General features: G+C 43.1%; 1 protein-coding gene and 2 non-coding genes across 3 annotated transcripts; 2 read left to right on the top strand and 1 right to left on the bottom strand.

Moving 5' to 3' along the window:
* The first annotated feature begins 645 nt into the window (after positions 1-645).
* LOC122035756 (NADH dehydrogenase [ubiquinone] iron-sulfur protein 3-like) lies at positions 646-3,929 on the top strand. The gene has a single exon (XM_042594869.1). It carries the CDS (start codon positions 2,214-2,216, stop codon positions 2,784-2,786), a length of 573 nt encoding a protein of 190 aa, XP_042450803.1. The 5' UTR covers positions 646-2,213; the 3' UTR covers positions 2,787-3,929.
* Positions 3,930-5,351: 1,422 nt separating this feature from the next.
* TRNAT-GGU lies at positions 5,352-5,423 on the bottom strand. Its single transcript has one exon. It is a non-coding gene; the product is annotated as a tRNA-Thr (tRNA).
* Positions 5,424-6,933: 1,510 nt separating this feature from the next.
* TRNAD-GUC lies at positions 6,934-7,007 on the top strand. Its single transcript has one exon. It is a non-coding gene; the product is annotated as a tRNA-Asp (tRNA).
* The last annotated feature ends 16,457 nt before the right edge of the window (positions 7,008-23,464 follow it).

Below are 23,464 nucleotides of genomic sequence, written 5' to 3'. Positions count from 1 at the left end.
CTTCGCTTTATAGAATCATTCCCTATAGCCTTCTTTGCCGGAGAGATATCCCATGCCAGTGTTGGTGGGTGTGTCTTTCTGAAAAAATGCACTGCGCAAACCGACGTTCTCCTGCTCGGTCTGATTTCTCTCGATCTGATTTTAAATGGGTCTTTCCATCGAAGTGATGACACTAGGAGCTAATCCATTAAAAATTTCTACCCGCAAATCCTTCTCACGAAAAAGGAGACGCATCACCCCAAAAGATCCAACAACCTCAACAAGCTCCACAAGAGAAAACAATCTGATGAATCTGTTATGGATTATTTGAAGAAAGCATCTATTCTTGAACCAGCGGTAGCTAGCAATCTCGGGACTTCCCAATTTGCTTTGTCGTTGGGGCTCAAAATCTTCCTTGTTCGTTCCTAGGAACTCAGTAAATCTCGACCGTTTCGGGATTGGAGTAGTCCGCCATCACTTTGAACCAAGACAATGGTTTAGACCCTTCGTGCACCAGAAAGAACAGAATGAGGCATTTCCCTCGTCAAGCAATCCATTTAGGCTCCTTCCCTTCCACTGCATAGCTACGCTACCTGATTTCATATTTCAGGCTGGGTCTGTAATGGACCGTAAATTGGGCCTATCTCCTGAGCCAGTTGAAGATTTCCGAGCAGAAGGAAGTTCTAGTTCATTGCTCTGGTTTCTGGATTCATTGAGAAGAAAGACGTGGAAAGGGACTAGACCGCAGTTTGCCATTCACGACTGCCAATAAAAGAAATACGCATTTGTGTGTTTTTTGAATCTCTATTCAATTTTAGCTGTAATCTGCAAATACTGCTGATGGGTTTTTAGGGCGTGCACTGCAGCATGGTATCTGATTGCAGGCATATTTGCTGAACATTCCCGACCACAAGATCTATATTAGCATGAAAGCTCAAGCTCTTATCCGCGTAGATTGACTATTTGATCCGCCAACTCGCTAGAAAGAAAACTCAAGCTTTCTCGTGTCAAAGTCGAGTCAATCTTAAATGCAGCAAGAGGTCGAATATCTAAATGGCACGCATACCATAGTCGTAAATGGTGTACCATTGACTCTTTCCTATGGATATTTCGGCCCTTCTCACTCGGCCCTTGCCCCATTCCGAGTTCTTCTTTAGTTTAAGAATCAAGGTGCTGGGAAAGAGAAATCAACATGTTTACGTTCCTGACCCTACCGAGTTAAGATAAATATCTGGAATTACTTGAGTTCAAACGTTGTAGCCTATCATCTATTCGGCTCAGTTCGGGTTTGCCAGAGGTCATTTAACTCCATACTCTTCGGGAGCAGCAGAGAGAGGGACGAATATGGGAATAGAAATTCTTGGAGGGCTCGGGCCATCGATCTTAAGTTAAGCCAAGTCGATGCTTAGTCTCGCAAACGAGAGTCTTTTTGTCTAGAACTAGGGTCACTCTATTTGAATCAATGACCGATATGCTAGGATGGAGACCGATGTCTTTCCTTTTATTAGAGCTATCCGATAGAAAGTATAGAAAGAGAGTCGCTTTCTCTTCAAGCACTCTTGGGTGACAGGAGATTCATGGTCATCCATTATCAGTTTAAAAAAGTGCTTTGCTTCTCCCACCTCATGAAGGAGATAGCGCGCCTAAAGGTCTCTGATCTCTTTATCACCGGAAAGGAGAATGAATGTGTCTCACCAGGTCCTCTTCACTATTCATTATCACACAGGAATTTTCCATAGCTGTGATTGAGCTCCCTTTCAGTTCCATCGAGGTGCAAAAACCAACAAAGCTTCTACCAATCTATGCTTTCATCATACAGTTCTCAATGTAGAAAATCTTCCCTAAACCATCGAAATGAGTGTTCTGTCATTTTCTCCATTTAATAATGAAAGGAGATTGAGAAAGTGAAGTTGGATGTTCTTAACAGTAGCTACGGGCCGGGCCTATGAGATTCTGATTCTGGCTTATTCACATCGTGAAGGAGATTGAAGATGCGGTTGGGTTGGATTTACTTCCAGCTTTCCTAATCAAATCAATCTTTCTTTTTCTGGTCCCCGTCTACACGTCGCCCCGTCGTTCTCACTCGGCCCTTAATTCTTTCTTGCGCGAAAAAAGCCTCACTATTCCCATGTCTTTCTTGGTTGGACCAACCCAACCGGCGATTTGCTACAAAGTCTTTCTTCATTTTGAGAGCAAGAAGCGGAACAAAAATCAAGCTTTCTTTATTTATCTTTATGGATAACCAATCCATTTTCAAATATTGTTGGGAGACTTTCCCCAAGAAATGGGTACTGCAAATGAAAAGATCGGAACATGGGAATAGATCTTATACCAATACTGACTACCTATTTCCATTGTTGTGCTTTCTAAAATTGCATACCTATACCAGGGTTCAAGTTTCGATCGAGATTTGCGGAGTTGATCATCCCTCTCGAAAACTCAGATTTGAAGTTGTCCATAATTTACTGAGTACTCGGTATAACTCACGCATTCGTGTACAAACCAGTGCAGACGAAGTAACACGAATCTCTCCGGTAGTCAGTCCATTTCCATCAGCCGGCCGGTGGGAGCGAGAAGTATGGGATATGTCTGGTGTTTCTTCCATCAATAATCCGGATTTACGCCGTATATCAACAGATCATGGTTTCGAGGGTCATCCATTACGAAAAGACTTTCCTCTGAGTGGATATGTGGAAGTACGCTATTCTGATCCAGAGAAACGTGTGGTTTCTGAACCCATTGAGATGACCCAAGAATTTAGCTATTTCGATTCTGCTAGTCCTTGGGAACAGCGTAGCGACGGATAATGAAGAATCAACCAACATAGGTCTAGTCCAGGGGACAAAGAAATAGGAAATGCTATTTGCTTCTTAAGAATCAGAACTTATATGAAATGAAAGCGGGCGTCGGATATCATTGATCAATCCACAATCTGTTCTCGCCTTCCATTCTTCCTATCCTAGTATGGAATCAGTAGTCAAGAAAAAGTACTGCGTCTCGATCTATACGAAAGGGCACTGGTTTTTCTTTTCTTTCGGTTTCATTGATAGCAGAAGACTAGCTAGCTCCCGTTTTCAGGCTCCGCTAGCTAGCTAGCTAGCCCTACGGAATGCCTACGCTTGCTGCTCGCTCAGTGTCAGTAGAAGGGAAGAAATGAATGGTCACTCCTATTTTTTAGGAACGGAACATAGCTCGCCTTACGACTGTTGCACTTCACTCGCTGCTCGCTGGCTCCTTCATTCACTTGCTCATGAACTCGCAGCTTCGCCAGAAGCGACGAAGGGCGGGTGGGAAGGCCGACGATGGAAATGAGGGGGAGGCTAAGCTAAGCAGTCGTAGAAGCTTTGCCCCAAAAGTTCAAAGAATGAAACTTTTGTTCAGCTCTTCAAATACTGCTGATGGTTTTTTAGGCGACTATCGTCTCACCTATAGAATAGCCTTCCCAACTTAAAAGTTCAAAGGATTAAACTTTTGTTCAGCTCTTCGCCAATTCGACTATCGTCTCACCTATCCATATCCATCTCCAGTGGGTACCCTTCCCTTCGTTCAGCTCTTCGCCCCTCTCCTTATCAGTCGAGCTCGATCCTTACGTCTCCAATCCCCCTCGCCCTTCGGGCGAGCTCAATCGGTTGATTCCCTATCGGTCGCTGGCTCGTCTACACGTCGCCCCTTCCCTTACGTTCAGCTCTTCGCCCCTTCCCTTACGTTCAGCTCTTCGCCCCTTGCTTTACAGAAAGAGTGACTTACTGACTTTATTACCTTCTTATCCCGGAACGCTTGCTAATCTAAGAGTTCCCTTCAATCTTCTTAACTGCTGAACGAACGCCACCATCCTTCTTATTCAGGAACCCGGGGGCCTCGGCCCGGGAAGGGGGGAGTGGCCGAGTGGTCAAAAGCGACAGAATGTAAATCTGTTGAAGGTTTTCTACGTAGGTTCGAATCCTGCCTCCCCCACTTTAAGTAGACTTCAGAGAAGAGAAAGTAGGCGTCAGCGTAGGAGGGCCGCGAAGCTCTTTTTTTTTTGCCGTGCCGTGAAGTTCAATTGTCTCGTATGCTAGTTAGAGAGGTTGGCGAACTACTACGATCTATAGAGATTGCCCTTCTTTATATCTAATCCCAACGAGACGAGAAGCGAGTCGCTTCCGGCGTCGGCTTGTAGTCTCTGCAGTCGGCACACGCACGCACCCGCCTTCATGCCTCCTTGGTTCGGGACGAAGCCAAGCGATACATACGATAGACGAAAGAAGCGCCCACCCTGCTTCCGGGCGCGCGCCATGTAGTTTTTCAGTAGCAAACTCCTCTACACGTCGCGATGCTCACCATCAGCAGTATTTTGTCTAACATGGCCTTTGGGCAAATACCATTTATACTCCAAAATAAATGATGTTCAGGCACGCAATACTCTAATCTGCTGAGGGCCGAGTGCCCCTAAAAACCCATCAGCAGTATTGGGATCGACCATTAATATTAGTACGATTGCAGACGTAAGGGGCGAAGAGCTGAACGAAGGGAAGGGCATCTTTAGATGGCTCGGTTTTAAAGTCAGGGCAGGGGCGAAGAGCTGAACGAAAGGGAAGGATATCCGAAAGGATAGGGCTCGAGCGTATGCGAGAGGGTATCTTTAGATATGCTCGACTGATAAGGAGAGGGGCGACGGAAAGAGTATTGAGCCAGCGACCGTAAGGGAGATCGTAGACCCTGATATGCTCGACTAATATTGTAAAGGAGAGGGGCGAAGAGCTGAAAAAAGACGAAGGGAAGGGCCGACTAAAAGGAGGCAGCGACCGTAAGGTCGATTGTAGACTTAGATATGCTCGACCATAAGGGAGAGGGGCGACTACAAGAGTATTGAGCCAGCGACCGATAGGTCGATAGTAGGAGACAGATATGCTCGACTAATATTGATAAGGAGAGGGGCGACACAAGGGGAATAGAGCCAGCGACCGATAGGTCGATTGTAGACGTAAGGATAGAACTCGACTGTAAAGGTAAGAGTAAATGGCCTAAAGCCATAAAATACTGCTGATGGTTTTTTGGGTGTTGCTTTGGGCGACAAAAGGAGAATATAGCCAGCGACCGTAAGGTCGATTGTAGACCCGGATATGCTCGACTGTAAAGGTAAGAGTAAATGGCCTAAAGCCATTTACGACTGTTGCTGTGGGGCGAAGAGCTGAAAAAAGACGAAAGGGAAGGGTAAGATCAGTAGTACTTTTTCATAGCCATTCACGACTGGTAATAGATTCAGATGAAATGAGGACTCCAAAATACTGCTGATGGGAAAAAGTGTTTTGAATTTTTGTTTTTTTACAAATAAAAAGAATATCTCTATTCTACACCGAAAACGAAGACTCAAACTTGAGTTTAGTGAAAAAAGCCCCTTATCGGATTTGAACCGATGACTTACGCCTTACCATGGCGTTACTCTACCACTGAGTTAAAAGGGCCCTTTGTATTCAATTCATGAATTATAGCCATTTGAATTATGAGTCTACTGCACTGCATACTGCAAACAAATACAAATATAAATAATATATGTATATATCATGTACATATCATATACATAGGGGTTTCATTTATATTTATAAAGTAAAGGATCAATTCGATTTACCCTCAAAAAGTGAAGCGGGTCAATTTGATTTTAATAATGCAATGAATTGTTTCAAGACCGACCCCGCCTCTTTCCTTTTACTGACCAATCAAAACGAGATTTACTCGATTGATACATGTACCAATCTGACACTGACATAGATTCAATAGATTTTATTGAATTATGTGATGAAGGTATTCGTACCCAAAAAAGTCAAAAAGAGAATTTCTATCGTTTTTGAATTTTCTGACTTAATGTGAGATAGTGATATGCACGGCCTATTTTATCTGAACAATGAAGGAAGCAACGAGTTTGAAGTTCAAATTAATGAGTGAAGAAGAAAAGAAATTAAGTGAATTTTGACATCCTTTTCCGTTATGCTGGACCAATCACTGCCCGAACGGACAGAATCCTATATCTCCTTTCGCTATATTCGCTATACTACGCTATACTATATATAGTATATATAACTAATATATATATATAACTAGTATTTTATATAAATACAAATTAAATAAAATAAAGCAAAAAAAAAAATAAATAAATGAAAATTGGACGGTTCATTTATTCCCATCCAATAAAAAATTCTATGGAATCATAACACAAAAGTAGAAAAGAGTGTTCGGATTTAGTCATATCATTAGATTATATTGACAATTCCAAAAAACTATACATACTATCATCATAGTATGATGACAGTCGGGCGGATATGCCCCTATCGTCTAGTGGTTCAGGACATCCCTCTTTCAAGGAGGCAGCGGGGATTCCACTTCCCCAGGGGGTACTACGAAAGGAAGTTGATTATGGATTATCCATAAGCCTAGAATTCATTCTTCCTGGGTCGATGCCCGAGCGGGGGGCGGACTGTAAATTCGTTGGCGATATGTCTACGCTGGTTCAAATCCTGCTCGGCCCACAAATTCGCCGCTCCATAAATATGATATAACCAATGATATAAGAAATTTGTCCTCCATAAAAATGGAATCCTTCTCTTTTACGGATCAAGCATTTTTTCTTATGTATCCATGTTTTTCTGATTCATTCTGATCTTTCTAAGACTCTAGATTGGTAATACATAATCAAAGATTATGAAAACAAAAATAGTTTTTTCTCGTTGAAAGGTTGATTATCCATTTTTGGCACTAAAAGAACATGGGTTACTAGTAATCTGTGTTACTTTGACTATAGTCCATATCTCTGTGTTACTTTCAGTATAGTCCATATCTATGTGTATATAATATCAGTTAGTATATCATTCATGTCTCTCTTACAACACGACGAAGAAAAGAAAATGGTTTTTTAAAACCATTAAGAATAAAACCATCAAAAATCAAACCATTAAGAATATGTATACCATACACCTCGCAGGGATTGTAGTTCAATTGGTCAGAGCACCGCCCTGTCAAGGCGGAAGCTGCGGGTTCGAGCCCCGTCAGTCCCGAACTAGGATCCGATCCGTTAAATAAATGGATAAATTTATTTAACGTGAAAAAAGAAAGAGGGAGCAAGAGCTAATACCCAGCGGGATCCCTATTTCTTTTGTTTTTATTTCGTATTTATCATCAGACAAATATGGGAATTTCCATTTCTTTCATTAGTGCCGATTGATAAGAGAGAGACATAACATAATAGTTAGATTCGTATAATCGGTAGTATGATTATATTTACTTTACTATTTGAATTTAAGAGATACTTGTCCACTTTTGTTTTTCAATATTCTTGATGAAGAAAATAGAAAAGAGTACCCCTTTTACCGGAGTACATATGCAAATTGTATTCGTTTATTGTACGAGACACAACGAACTTAACATAAGTGCCTCGACAGAGTACTCGTCAGGGTAAATGAAAACCCCTTTGAGCTCCAACTTTTTTTGGGGGGGTATCCTCAATGACTAATTGGAAACAATCTATCTCATTTTCATTCAAATAAACTAAATTGCACACTCCATTTTTTATGTATGCCTTCCAGTTCCAGTCCCAATTGAAGGAAGAAATACTAATAAAATAAAAGAGGAGAACGAGTAACACTCCTTTTTCATTTTATTCATTGAAATTATATTAGATTTTTTCTACTTAACTCGTCCTTTTTCCATCTCACTCCTACTCTTTTCTTTGGATCTGTGTATCATCCATAGAATACCATACTAGTCATATAATACCTCATAATTGTATGTATAAGTATAATATAACGAAGGAGGAATATATAGGGAAGACGATAGGGTTGGGTTATTTATAGAAAAGAAAAAGTGGAAAAGGATGTAAATTTCCTGATCAAATAAAGAATCCTTTTTGTATAGATAAAGGATCTTCCTATGTTATACTATTCAATTCTCGACGATGAATTTCTTTATTAAAGCACGAAACTGGTGCGGAGCTTCTAATTGCATTCACTGCAGCTTATGACGTAGGTACTTCAGAATGAACTCACATCTCTGTAGCGCACGAGGTACGAGCGAAGCGACGTGGTGACGTGGATAAGAAAGTTGTGTGCTATCCTCGGACTGCAGCTGAGCTAACTAAAGCTTTCCCGGTAGAGTGAGCGTCGTCGTTATCACAATTTCGGCCCGACCGCTACAGTCTAATATGGAAGGGGAGGGCCCCATCGGATATACGTAAATGGTATTTGCTTTGGGGACATGTCGTCTATCTTAGGTATCAAATTCATAGATGAGATCTGTAAGAGTCGTTCATATTAAAAAGAAAGATCTACTGGTCTTCGCGCGTCATTCTCATTCGCAGCTTCAGTCGTTCATATTCAAAACTACTTAAGATCTTCCCCCGTCGTTTCACTCGGACGTCTAACTCACAAATTGAAGTGTGCTCGTCCCTATCTTAACGTGGCTTTGCTCGTCCCTCTCCTTAGTCAGTCTCGCCCTCCGTCCCTCTCCCATGGGTCGGAATTTAGGAAGGCCCCAGGAAAAGAACCTACCTCGTACGGCACAAGAAAGATGTTGAAGTACGCTACAGGACGGAATCCAACTGCAACTACTGAAAAGGGAGTCAAACTAGTCTATAGTGCTAGTGCTGGATAGTTTAATGAGAGCGATCTTATTAACGGTAGATAATACTAATATGGGCCATCCATGAACGACTCTTGCTGCAAAGCGACGTGATAACGACGGGGCTAAGTGAGGGAGTTCGAAAGATAGGATGAAAGGTGGAGCTCCTATCAAAAGAAGAAAGACCCTCCTAGAACTTACACCAAAAACTCTTTCCATGAACTTAGACCCGAACTCATATACTAGAGAATCCCGTGCAAGATAACCTCAGAGTTCATTCCTTCTGTTCATTCCTGTTGAAAGAGAGTTCCTGGTGTTGCACCGTTCATTTCTTCTCCTTCTGTTCATTCCTGTTGAATTCAAAAAGCACGGGTAGCCCTTCACTATAGTTGCTGTTGTTGGATCCCGACCGACATCCGTTATTGGTTGCTCTTTTGTTGCAGCTGTTCTTAATCCTCTTTTTTTATCGGATATTGGATGTGCATTTCATCTCGCCAGCCTCTCCCCTCGTGTTGCCAGCCCCAAATATGAAAGTTCAGTTTGGGACAACAGTAGCTACTTGAGTTTCATAGTCGCATGTGTTACGCATATAGATCTTTCTTTTACAGCATATAGATCTTTCTTTAACTACGTCGCTGTCGCTCTGAGGATTAGCCACGTCACTCTCGTTCGTCCCTTTGGGGCCTTCTCCAAAATAAATGATGTTCAGGCACGACAACCCTATGTGGATATAGTTTTAACGAGCAAGAATCTCGAGAACAGAGATTTCGTAATCTAAATCAAAGTTGGAAATGACAACTACAACCTTTGATTTGGAAACAGAATAGCACACGCATACTAAGCTGCTACCCGTAGAGTGAATGGCCCAAAGCCATAAAATACTGCTGATGGGAATTGGGTGGTGCTGAGTTCATTCCGACGAGTTCTTTACGGGCGTCGGACAGTAGTGAATGGCTAAAAGCCGTCTTAATCTTTGTCAAGTCCTTTGTTTGAGGAAGGACTTCACAGGGACGAGGGAGTCCCAAGTCAGTAGCGTTCTTGGGTCGGGTCTATTTGCCCTCCACGTACGCTCAACTACTCTTAAGAGATCGCCCGCCTCGGTTTGGCACGCGCAGGCAACCCCTCGCGATCGGCAACCCGGAAAAAGAACACTTCAAAGAGAAAGAAAGGGACTCATTTGAACACTCTTGAAGAGCAGCGAAAGCACGGAAAGGGACTCATTTGAACACTCAGGAATTGCAGCTTTCCCACTCAATAAAGAGACTGAAAAAGACAGAGTGATTCTTCTCTTTCCCACTCAGGAATACCCAGAAGATCGGCAACCCTGAAAATCTTCATATTATCTTATAATCTTAATCTTCTTTTTTGCCTTTTCCCTTCATAGCACTTTTTTAATATACTATACATCTGAATGGTCAAGTATCAAGATGTAAGGTAGATTATAGAAGTTTGACAAAGCGGGCGCCCCCCTCGCTCTATCGCACGTAATCGTCACTTCGTGCCTTTACTGGTCGAGGGACGAGACGCACTTCTTTTTGTCGACGGGCTCGGCCCTCGTCCGAGCTATTGCTACTAGCTATGGCTACTGCATTTCCTTTCTCTCCCTTATGGTCGAGCGCAAGGCCCCTCCCCCTCACACTCTCGTGTGAGCCCTCTATCTTCCTCTCCTGCGAGCTAGAAATATGAGTCTCATGCTTCTCACTCTTGAATAACCTAGAGTACACCATTCACTCTCCTGAACGTAGTCCCGAACGCTAACGAAAATCTTGAAGGTTTCCCCTGATGTACCATAGATCTTAATCAAGATCTCTGTCAGCTAAATAAAGTGCCATTCCGACGAGTTCTTTAGAAGTAGCTGCTTTAGTAGCACCTGTTGAAAGAGATAGGCGGCAGTGGAATCCGGACCGCTGCTTTTGGTAGTGTAAGCCATATTTGACTATGAGGATTCGGCGGATATAGACACTCTCGCTGGCAAAAGTTTCCTTTCCTCGTGAAGAGTTCCTGTTAGCCTCTTCTGTGAATTCCTTCTTTGAATGGAAACTCAAACAAAGAACCCACAGAAGGTGAGAGGATTCAACAAGAGCGTGAAGGACGGGCCAAAGCGAATAGAGTGAAGGGTAGGGATAGGGCCAATAATCAAATACGTCTTTTCGTCGAGTAGTTTTGAAGCCATTCACAAAATACTGCTGATGGGTCTGCTCTGGGCCGACTACAATCATAGTTAGTAGCAATAGTTGAGGGATCGACCTTAAGTACGATTGTAGAACCGATAGGCATATTTCGACTATTAAGGATATATAAAGATAGGCTCGCCCTTCTTTATAGGCTCGACTGATATACTCCTTCATTCAGATATTCGTAATACAGAATTTGCAGGGATCGACCTAAAGGTCCGAGTGACAACGACGGGAGCGACAGCGACGTTGACGGGTCACCACAGAAAGACGAGTTCACAGTCACAGCTGATCCAGACCTTAAGAGAAAGCCCTCTTCTATTGCTGCCACTTCCTTACATGAATGAAGATACTATCTAGAAATAGGAGAATGGTTCCACGTACTCTCTGGTTCGTCAGTCTCCCGAATTGAGGAGAAAAAAGCCGCGAATAAGATAGTTGGTGGTAAAGAATACGGGGTGGGGTAGAGTGACTCAGCGTTCTAAGGTCGACTCTATTCTATAGTATAGTTCGCCTCAATCTCCTAATAGAGTCTGGGCCCATCCAATTATAGTTTGGCCAACTCTGCGGAATATCTGTTTAGTTATCGAGCTCAGATGCGGGCAAAGTCAAGCTTCCTTCTTACCAAACCTGGTCGGTGACGAGGCTCAGCTCATGCCGGTACGAAGGTGCATAGCGGTGCGAGTGAAAATAATCAAATATATATAGTGATGGGAGTATGATAAGAATAAATGCTTAATGGATGGCTGTCTTCGGCATCGGTTGATGATCTCGTTCGCTTGCTTAGATATCTGATCTGGTCTCATGGTCTACTAATGTTATAGTAATTGTATAATAAGTCTGATCTTCTTTAGGCTATTTGTCCCAGGCCAGAGCTTCTTATATTGGGCAGCACCCGTGCACCTCGTCTCTCTTATCTGTTCTGTGCTCCCCCAGTCTTCGAGACTCATAGCAGTTCTGCCATCGCGAAGCATGTAAGTGAGCTCGCTCATACAAAGCTATAAGCCCTTTACTGATGCAAGTGTCTAGCGCCTTATAGCCGGTGTGGTTTATATGAAGATAAAGTGAACTCTTCAAAAAAAATAAGAATATGATGGTCAGATTCAATACACATGCTCTAGTCTAGTCTTCAAGTCAACTGAGAGCAGAGCAGTCAACGCGAGCAAGGGCTGTCATTGGATAGGAGCGGTGCTATTAGAAGCTCCCGTCAGGTTATTGTGCTCAGGTCCCACTGTCATTTTTATACAATCAGATGATGATTCTGACTATATGAAGGAAGTGTTTTTTTATGCAAAAAAGACGGGGTTTTAAAACTTGAATCTAACTTCTGGACTGGGGAAAGAAATTGAGTTTATGCCAACCCTAAAAACCCATCAGCAGTATTGGGGCTTTCTCACTTTTGATCCAACTTATCAATAGTTCATCGAGGGAAAACAGACTAGAGAGAGAAAAACCCGGGTTACGTACTGACTCCCTGGAAGTCCAGATGTAGTGTTATAGCCAGTGCTCATTTGAGTCTTTGAACTCTTCCTATTCTAGTCTTTTTGATTCTATCGTATATAATTCTATAGATTGGATGACTGGTATACGGAGAGAGCATGTGAAGATATGAATAGTTATATTGCATCTTTGGCCTATTTGATGGAATTCAAAGTGGATCGAGACAGCCCAGCCCAATACAGCTTTGCGGTGGACAGCTGCCCCAGCCTCGCTGCTCTCTGTGCCCATAGATCTTATATTATAGCTCGAAAGTACTCTCATTCTTGTTGAACTGGCTATATGATTAATACATGCGAATCGATCTTACTGTGGCTGACCATTAGGAATGAAGGGTTTCTATAACTCTCGATATATGGTACGAGAGAATAGAGAGTATATATTAGTGGTGCACTACCTTATGAATATAATCTCTGTCTATATTTAAGAATATGAACTCTCCCTTGACTCTCGACTCAGTTTGTTCCCATGAGATTTTGGATACTAATACGAGCTATATTGCGATTCAAATGATCACGTCGCACCAGCGTATATTCTATGATTTAAAGTACGTTTCTGCCGCTCCTATATGGAACTTCAGTCCTAGGGTCATTATTCAATTCCTATCGTCTTTCATCTCTCTCTATTTTACTATATTCTATGTTAGTATATCACTTCCTATCTTGTATAGTTTCCTTAAAGAATCTCACTTCTAATAATTTGATCTATAAAAGTTCTTAAATAGTTCTAAATGACTCAAAAATAGAAGTCAATATAGCATCGATCACTATTCTTTCTATCTTTCTTTGCATGCATTTCTGTTAGTTTCCTTCCCTAGTCTCTTTTCTTCTCTCCTGAGCTAGCTTAACTCCTCTCTGAAGTAGCTGAAGATGGGACAGGAGCCTGAACCCTAAGTTCTGTTCAGTTCAATATTTGTATACTATATTTAATCATACAATCCCGCACTGGACTTAATTAGACTTTCGTGTTTTACATTCATATACTTCTCAGTTAGTGTTATAATTCCTTTCAGTATAGAAATGCATATAGCCAAGTAATCCCTTCACTCGTTACCTTACGTCATAGAATGCATAAATGCTAATATGGGCTAGAGCTCTTCTATCTAATATCTGGATTCAATGAATGCAAGATCAAGTACCTTAACTTCAGTTCTATATTTGTATACATCATTTTTTTTGTAATCTATGCTTCAAGATGCTAGATCAGTTATGAGTATGCAAGCAATCCTACCCACGTCCACGTCGCTGTCGCTCGTCCCTCGGGCCTTTCTTTTTGATCTTTCTTTTTTGTCCTGGCTCGAGCGTATGCGATAGTGAAGTTCTCGACCATGCTTTCTTTCTGTTGGATCTCCTGAGTTCGTACTCTTCTCTAATTTGAATTGCATTTTTTACACAGAGATAGCTTGTTCAGATCTTCATAGTAATCTTATAATGGTATAAAGAATGGAATGATCTTCAATGACCTCCCGTCATTCTGATATTGAATTCTTTTGATTGATCTAGTAGGAGCAAAAACACAAACTCAAAAAAAAAAACACAACTAAAGTTTCTTTCAAAAAACGAAAGTTAAAAAGAAACAACTAAAGTTTCTTTCTTTAAAGAAAGGGGATTTAAAGAGTTCAAACTCTATTTCCGGAGCTGTCCTGGCATCCAAACAAAAAACACTCCCTGAACAGGTACTTTCGAGCTATCTTCCGCGTCGTCCCTCGTTCCTTCTTTATTCTCACTCGGACCTTCCTTGAACTCAACTTCCCTGACACTTGACGGACCATACTGAATTTCTCGTATATTATACACCATTGCAGGTCATCCATAAGGCTGAGATTGATTGATACCGCGACTGAGGAAAGAAGGCAGTGAGGTCTCTTTCGCTGATACCACACTTTGCTTTGATAGCACGGATACCGCACACACTTCTATGGGGCTCCATTCCTTCGTCTGCTGGATCGCATGAACTCTCGTCGAGCTTCATAGTGTAGGTTGTACGTCACTGCGCTCCCCCACTCCAACATTTCCTCTGATCCCATTTTTGGGAGTTCGCTCACTCTTTCTCGGATTCATAAGCACTCTCCGAAGCCATTTCTGATGAATCAACTGATGCAGGAGACCTAGACCTAAACTCATCTGCCCTTGGCTTTGCAGACGTAGGCTCTAAGGTGTCCTTGGCTTGCATTCCTGCCCCAGGTTACCTTTAAGAAGGTAAATCCTCAGCTGCCCCAGCTGCACTTTAAGAAAGTTCAATCCTACGCAGCCCTTTCCTCTGGTTCCCTTGAAGAAGCAAAATCCTCAGGTTTAAAACCCCTTGGAAAAGCTTCAGGTGACTCCTCAGGTGCAACTGAAGCTCAAACTGAAACTTCAACTCGAAACTAAGGAGAATCTCCAGCTCCAGGTTAAACTGAAACTCCTTTCTTGGAAAAGCCCCAGCTACAAACTCCTAAATAAAAAGGAGAATCCCCAACCCGTACAACTCCAAATCGGATGACCTATCTTAAGCCTTTTCGGATGCCCTGGCTGAAGCTGAAGCTCAAGCAGATTACTTTTAAGAAGCTATTTCAGAGGAGAGGCTAGAAGCTATATCGGATGATGCTATATCCTTTTCGGATGAATCAACTGAATCTTTCCTTTACTACTTTTAAGTTGAATCTACTCAATTAACTGCTTCATCTGCCCTAGACGCAAACTCCCTTGGCTTAGCCTTTGCATTTGACTTAGCTTTAGCCTTTGAATTTTAATCAAAAGGAGAAGCTACAACTTCAGTCTAAACTTAGAACTCAGGAGAAGCCTCAGCTCCAGGTCCAACCCCCTTGGAAGCCACAGACCCAGACTCATACGCCCTTGGCTTTGCAGACGTAGGAAAAACCTCATCCGCCCTTTTCTGGCATTCCTGCCTCAGGGGCCCTTTCAGAAGTCAAATACTCAGCGGCCTCAGGTGCCCTTTCAGAAGTTCAATCCTCAGCAAGCCCTTTCCTCCGCTGACCTTGAAGAAGTTAAATACTCCGATGATGCCACAGGTTACCCCTCAGAAGTTCAATACTCGAATCCCCCAGCTTCCCTTTAAGAAGGAAAATCATACGCTGACCTTTCATAAATCCTCCGCTGACCTTTCCTCGGGTTCCCCTTCAGAAGTTCAATCCTCGGCTGCCACAGCTGCACTTTCAGAAGTGAAATAAGACTCCGCTGCCCCAGCTGACCTTTCAGAAGCAAAATCATACGATGCCCTTTCCTCTGGTTCCCTTTCCTTTTAAGAATCAACTGAAAAGTTTAATACATATTTCTTTGAAGAATCCACTGATTCAACTGAGCCTGTCGCCATAGATCCAGAAGCCCTAAACGGTACACCTCAAACGGTAGCTTTTCCCTTAGCTTTAGACTTGTAATTTACTACCCTTCACAGAAGCTTCAGACCCAAACTCAGCAGGAGATCAACCCCAGTCGAAGCCCGGAACTACAACTTAATGCCAAGGCTAAGCCACAGGCGAAACCCTGGAATCCGCGAAACACGTATTTTCAGACCACAGACACCCCCCGCCGGAGAAGCCCCAGCCGAAACCTCAAACCATGGCGAATCCCCAACTCTAAAGGCCCAACCCTGAACTGCCAATCAAAATTGTAGCACCAAATTCTAGCAGATGTATACTCATATAAGCGATTTCAGCATTCAAACGTAACTACAACTTCAGTCTAAACTTCGAACTCTGGAGAAGCCCCAGCTACAAACTCATCAAAAAGAGAAGAAGCCCCTTCGTCTGCAGCCATTGACCGAACCCCTTTTCCCTTATTGTTCAGCTAAAAGCCACTCGACTCTCGTCTCACCTATCTATATCCAGTGGGTACACTTCCCAACTTAAAAGTTCAAAGGATTAAACTTTTGGTCAGCTCTTCGCCCCACAGCGGATTACAGTATTGCGTAAATGGCTTTAGGCCATTTACTCTTACCTTATCAGTCGAGCTCTATCAGGGTCTACAATCTCCCTATCGGTCGCTGTCTCAACTATTCTTGTAGTCGCCACTTCCCAACTTCAAAGTTCTTTGAATGAAACTTTATGCCGGTTTTACAACTTAAAAATACTGCTGATGGGTTTTTTTATGCCAACCTAAATTCGCTTTTATCAAATCAAATTTGGGTTTTACAACTTTTTCTAAATTCAGTTGTGTGTTTACCTGCGAAAATCAATTTTAAGCCAAAAACACGGGGATTACACAAAATGTCGAACTGATAAACTCTTTCCCGAGGGGAAATGAACTTTAGGCGAAAAATGCGGAAACATTCACTGAAAGTTCATGTTTGGTTTTTCAACTTTTTTTCCGGTCGAGCCATCGTCAGATGCATAGGTTCTTTCCTCTCCCCGCTGAACACTTGCATGAGTCCATGGGCGAAGGGTACCTAAAAACCCATCAGCTGTATTTTGAGATGTGAATTATATGGATCAATAAAATAGGAATCGTGAGGATTCGAACCTCCCGGCCGGTTAGCCCGCGTACCAACCGATTCTCCTCCAACCTCCACTCCGTCCTCCACCGATGAACCTCCATCCTCCATCCTTCACTCCGTCCTCCACCGATGAACCTCCGTCCTCCACCGATTCTCCTCCATCCTCCATCCTTCACTCCGTCCTCCTCCTTTTTTTTGTTGATCTCTTCTATGAGATGGGGGACTACACCAAGAATACCAATATAACCAAGAAAGAAATAAGACACGGATTCATTTCCGATCGGAATACAAATGAGATAAGAACTACAAGAGAAAAGATAAAGAAAATGGTATAGCGATGGAAGAGTCCAGTCAGGAATGAACACAACTTTTGATGTTTATCAAAATAATCTTGAGGATCACAGAGGATAACCTTTCCCTTTGAGCTTAAATAGAGAAGCTTGTTAAAATGACAATTAAGGGGGTCATCCTCAGGCCCAATGGTTGTCATACTACCTAATAAACAATGCTGCCACAATAGCTCATGTACATCTTGACAGTCGAAGATCACTTTCTCTCTAGTAAATAGATATATTTCATTCATAAATCTAGTAAATGCTATTCCAGGGTACCTTAAAGGGAAATCTTTATCGATTGTATCCATCAAATAAATATTGAACAATACCTTTGTGATCTCACCTACTACTGGAATTCCAGTAAAGTTATGCTTCCCTTTCCAATTATTTCCATCATTATCAATGATAGGTAGTCGAAGAAAGGTGGATACAAGTTTGAAAATAGGAGAAGAATCTCCAACTAGAGACTGAATCTTTTCTTCAACGAAACTGATGGGTATTGTTCCCAAGGAATGCTGTACGTCCACCTTGTGGACTCTATTTACTTGACCCTTTAGTTTAAGATTGGAATGAAAATCTTCAACCAGATCAACCATTCGGAAACGCGAGCTCCCACGCGATAGACGTAACAACATAACTGCCAACGCCATTAAAACAAGAGTGTCCCCCTTGTTATTCGGAATCATGGCAAAAGCCTTCTCCGAATTTCGACTTGCCCCATACATTATATCGGGGCAATCCACCTTCTTTTCCTGTAGAAACTGATATAGTTGATCTCTATTCTCCATGAACTGAACTTGTATAGGAGCTAGAGTGTAAGAGTCAGAAAGTATTTTATGTTTGATTCCCTCTAGTATTAAGGGGGGCACGCTAAATTGATGATTTGAATTCAAATCCTTATATACCAAGTTGATATATCTTGACAAGAGCACAAGCGAACCATCATAAGTACTCAAATGTCGAGTGAAGGTAGGAAACGGAATCAAAGACAAACGAAAGAATCTTGCTTTGCGTACAACTAATACCATTGTGACCAAAGCAACTTTTGAGAAATTCCAATTATGTGAGTTGATTGACCTGCTTTAGGCCATCCGCCTTTGGAGCTGCGGATATCGAGAGTCCTGAGCGAACCTTTTCCAATTGAATGTTCGTCTCGCCAGGGAGATTTAGCTCCTTTTAATTTACCCTAAAGAAGGGAAAGGTCCTTGGGAAACGTTACCCGGGTCAGAAATTGATCCCAACCTTTTGAGGGGTCAGAAAAAGATATTGACACCCCTTTTAAGGGTGAAACGAAGTTAGATTTTGTCTTTTTCATTTCGAGCAAACGGAAATTCTTCTACTGCTGATGGGTTTTTAGGCTCACTCGGACCTAAAAACAGGATATTGAGATCCCGTCCACACTAGCACCTCAGCAAATTCAGTATTACGTGAATGATGGCACGAGCGACGATTGAGGGGCCGGTAGGGGCGGAGACATGATATTAGTTCATTTAGGGATTTGGGAATTTAACACCTTCATGATGATCAATGACTAGTACCACCTATTAGTTAATTTAGGGATTTGGGAATTGAACCCATGATGATGATCAATGACTAGTACCACCGAAAACTCGCACCTGATTTCCGCGATATTCCTTTGTCTTCCATAACCCTCACCCTGATATTGATATATGAATTCTTTATCTACTGCTGATGTTTGAAAATACATGAGGCGAGGTGCCATTAACTCGACTAGAGTAGAGCCTAAACCCATCATAAGTATTTAAGAAGAAATGAACTTCTTTTATTAAAGTGAAAGTTTTGAATGAATCTGTTTCTGAGTTTCATGTGTTAAGCATATAGATAGCATCTGATTCTCTTAAAATACTGCTGATGGCTTTCGTGAACTTTTGAGCTTTTTCATTCGACGATCTTGGGCTCCGTTTACCGGCTTCACGGGACCGCAGCCCACTACTGTGAAGCGCTACTGGGCGTAGCTTTTTCGATCTACGAGAATGAAAGTTCTAAGTTCTTATATTCAACTTTAAAAAAGTCGAGTCAAAAATGGAATGAGATAATATCTACTCTATAACCACTCATATTCGCATGCCCTAAAAACCCATCATATGTATTTGTATTCTCAACTCTAATAACCACTCATATTCTGATGAAGATATGAGACTCAGAGAAGAGCCCTAAAAACCCTAAAGCAGTCTTTGAAGAGCTGAACTACTGGGAAGGTAGGAGAGCTGTTAGTAAGGGGCGGAGACTCAGAAAAAACAGAAGTAATATTGGGACCTAAAAAACCATCAGCAGTATTTGAAGACTAATAAAAACATCAGTGAGATTTTGGCTATTCTATAGGTGAGACGCTAGTCGATTGAAGAATTAGGAATCTAAGGTGAGACGATAGTCGACTGACGAACGAGAGTGACGTCTGATTTAAGGAAGGATTATCATATAAGGTGAGACGATAGTCGACTGACGAACGCTAGTGACGTCTGACTTTAAATTCTTTATCAAAGAAAATTTGGAAGGGTGCACTTTTGTCCGTAGCATTAGTTTTTGTTTGACCCGTACCTGTACCCTCCTTTAGTTTTGAGTTCTGGTAATTCTATCCTCCCTCAGTTTTCTTTAGGGCCGTTCCTTGTGTATTCCAATCGCCAACTTCTAAGTTCAAAGAATTAAACGCTCACCTATCGTAATAGCCTCGGGGAGTCTAGTAGCTGGTCTGCTCCTCGCCCAGGGCAGTTTGGTTGTGATTAAAGGCCCGCGTCCGTCCTTGCTTTTCTAGGGCCGTTCCGGACCGTGTCAAGGACAACCCGGGTAAAAGAGCAAGGACAACCAGTTAGGATACTATATAGTATACAGGTGAGCCAAAGCGCAGGCCGAGGAGAGGACAGCCGCAAAGGCGGAGGCCAGGTAAGCTACTAATTCCCAGGTCGGAGTACGGGTAAGCGCCAAAGGCGGAGTAGAGGACAGCCCAAAAGGTGCATAGGCCGGGTAATCCAATAAGCCCACCCAAAAGGGGCATAGTAGGTGTTATCCACTAATCTCCCCGGTCGTAGTACGGGTAATCGGCAAAGTCGTAGTCCGGGTATAAGCCACTAATCCCAAAGGCGTAGGACCCAAAGGCGTATTACAGGTAGTAATCCCACCCCCAGGTAGCTAGCTCTAGTGGTTTCCTTGGCTGTGGCTCTGTGTCCTAATTAATTTACCTTCTAGTTCTGGTAATTCTATCCTTCCTTGTATTTGTTTAGGGCCGTTCCTTAATTTTCCGTGTAGTTTAACCCCAAGGACGGTATTCACTGGTGTACCTCTAGTAGTGTTAAAACCGAAGGAACGGTTTTCCTCTATCTGAGAGAACTACTAGACCTGACAGAACTACTATATGCAGACCCAAGGGCGGTCAAACCCCGAGGACGGTCAAAACCCGAGGAGGTATCACTGTTCAACCTGTACTTGGAGTTGAAACCCCAGGAACGGTTTTCCTCTATCTGTCTCTACTGCACCAGCAGCAGTACTAGCAACAGTGGACTCACTAGCATCAGCAGCATCCCTAGCAACAGTAACTACTTCAACAGCTGGAGTAGCAACTACTCCTCTATCTAAAGTAGCCCCATAGTCTAGGTAGTCTGAAGTTACTGAAGTGCCAGGCCAAAGTGATTGAAGTGACAAGTATAATGATGATCGTAGACGTATGTCCTTACTTCCATGTATGGATTGTAGGAGCAGTGGACTCGAAAGCCTCAACAGTGGGAGCCCTAAGAGCGCCTAAAGCAGTATCAACTGTAGGACCAGTAACTTCAGTAGCAGCATCCCTGTCCTCCGCAGTAGCATTAGTAGTAGTCTATACTGGGTATCATCACCAGTAACTTCAGTAGCAGCATCCCTGTCCTCCGCAGTAGCATTAGTAGTAGTCTATACTGGGTATCATCACCAGTGTACTAGTAAGCAGCCTTTCCAAAAGCAACAACTGTGATTCTACTATAGGAACTCCAAAGGCAACTGCAAAAGCATTTACTATGGGAACTCCAGCTAAAGGAGCACCCGAAGCCACTCCAAAGGCAGCAACAAGAGCTACTTTTAAAGCAACTGCAAAAGCAACTATAAAAGCAACTGAAGCATTTACTCTAACCCTAAGTGAGAGCTCTAAAGCCCTAAGTGAGAGCTCTAAAGCCCTAAGTGAGAGCTCACCAGCAGCAACAGAAGCCCTACTAGACTCACTAACAGAAGCCCTACTAGACTCACTAACAGTAGCAACACTAGGAACTCCAACTGCCGAGTACCCGTAAGTTCATGGCCATCAAAGCTTAAGGTCGTAAATGGTGTGTACACCATTGACTTCTAATTCTGCTTCAGTGTTTTTAGGGGTCACGCGTTACAGCAGGAGCAACTGCAACAGCAAGACTAGGAACTGTGACTGCACCAGCGCAGCCCCCGAAAGCATCAGCCCTAGCAACTGCAACAGTACACCCTCAACTGTAAACCCCTAAATGTGAGGTCTCTTCCTAAAGTGGAAACCCTTAAGTGTCTGTTGTTTTGTAGGACTTTATCTTAAGAGCCGTACGCGTAACTGGAACTGTAAGCCTAAACTGAAACCCTAAAGTGTAAAACAGCAGCACCAAGAGCAACTCCAAAGGCAGCAGCCCTAGGAACTTTTAAAGCATCACCAATAGGAACTATCGCAGTATCAGTAGCAACTCCAAAAGAGCAACTGAAGCAAGAGTGCCAGCTCAAAAGCAACTGTTGAAGTGAGTGCCAGCTCAAAAGCATTTACTTTAGCAACAGCAACAGTAGTGTCAACCCTAGGAACAGGAACTGCAGCAGCAGGAACAGTAGGAACAGGAACTCCATCCGGGTCATCCCTAGCGACAGTAACTGCAAGAGCAACCCTAGCAACAGGAGCAGTGGTAACACTAGGAACAGTAACTGCCGAGGACCCACTTGTGCCCGACTCAGAAGCCAAAGCCGAAGGTGCCTACTCAGAAGCCGAATAGAGGAGAGCTACTCAAGAGCCTAAGCCCTACTCAACTCAAGAACTTAAAGAGGCGAAGCTGTACTCAAGAGCCTAAGCCCTACTCAACAGAGGATTCTCCTTTAGGAACAACTGCACCAGCCCCATAGGATTCTTAAGTTAGAGGTTAAAAAGCACCGAATTGATCTACTGTTGAAGCAGCCCCGGTGGATTCTACTTTGTCAACTGCACTAGCAGCCCCGGTGGATTCTACTTTGTCAACTGCACCAGCTGCCCCATAGGATTCTATGTCACCAACTGCACTAGCAGCCCCATAGGATTCTACTTTAGCAACGTGGTCTACTTTAGCAACTCTAAAAGCCCCAACTGAGTCTACTTTGTCACCAACTCCAACGGAAGCACCTTTCACCAGCAGCCCCAGAAGCAACTTCACCAGCAGCTGCATCAAAAGCAGCCCCCCCGGAGGATTCCTAAATACTGGAACTCATCAGCTGCGTCACCTGCATTAGCCTCAAAAGCATCCCTACCAGAAACATCGGAAGCATTATCTACTTTAGGACCTACTTTGAAAGCCCTACCTGAGTCTACTTTTTTAGCTACAACAAGAGATGAGACTTTAGCGACTTTTGCATCACCAGAGGATTCTCTTACTTTAGGAACAACTGCACCAGCCCCAAAAGCGGGATCTACTTTAGGAACAGTAGCATCTGCGTCAAAAGCTGAAATACTGGACTCGAAAGCAGCATTGACTTTATATGAGTAGTAGCACCAAGGTGGTCTCCTTTGTCACCAACTGCCCCAGCCGCCCTACCTGCCCCAGCCCGAACTTTTCAAGCCCCAACTCCAACAGGCGAAGACCTATCTTAACTAGGAACTGCCCTAGCCCCAACTTTTGAAGCCCCATCATATAGTGGATTACTAAGAAGCCGTAACCCTAGGAACTCAAGTATCCGCAACTAAGGGAGCCCTAAGTGAGAGTTGAGTAGCAGCAGTAGCAGGAGCCGTAACCCTAGGAACTCCAACAGCATCAACACTGGCTTCTAAAGCAGCAACAAGAGCGTCAGCCCTAGTAACTCTTACAGTAGCCCCGGTGTACGACTCTATGGGAGCCCCAGTGTACTCAAAAGCATGAGCATCAGTATCACCAGGAGTTCAAGCCTCAGCCTCAGCCCCAGTAGCTCCTTTTAAGGAGTACTCTTGTGCGCCTCAAAGTGCTTCTTTTGATGTAGAAGCAAGACTAGACCCAGCACCAGTAGGAACACTAGGAACTCCCATAGCAGCCCCAGTGCCAGCTCTAAAGCAACTGTCAGAGTAGCATCCCTAGCTCCAGTGTACTCATCCCCAATAGCAGTAGCCCCAATGTAGACTCACTAGTAGGACTAGCTACAGTGTACTCAGTAACAGCAGGAGTAGCATAAAGCAACTCTGTGCCCTTTGCATCATCAGCAACACTAGCTCGTTTTAAGCAGCCCCAGAGTCTTCTACTTTATCTCCTTTTACAGGAA

This window comes from Zingiber officinale, unplaced genomic scaffold (genome assembly GCF_018446385.1).
Source record: "Zingiber officinale cultivar Zhangliang unplaced genomic scaffold, Zo_v1.1 ctg103, whole genome shotgun sequence".
Lineage (NCBI taxonomy): Eukaryota > Viridiplantae > Streptophyta > Magnoliopsida > Zingiberales > Zingiberaceae > Zingiber > Zingiber officinale.
Note: the sequence above shows the minus strand (reverse complement) of the source record. Positions and strands in the feature narration are given on the sequence as shown.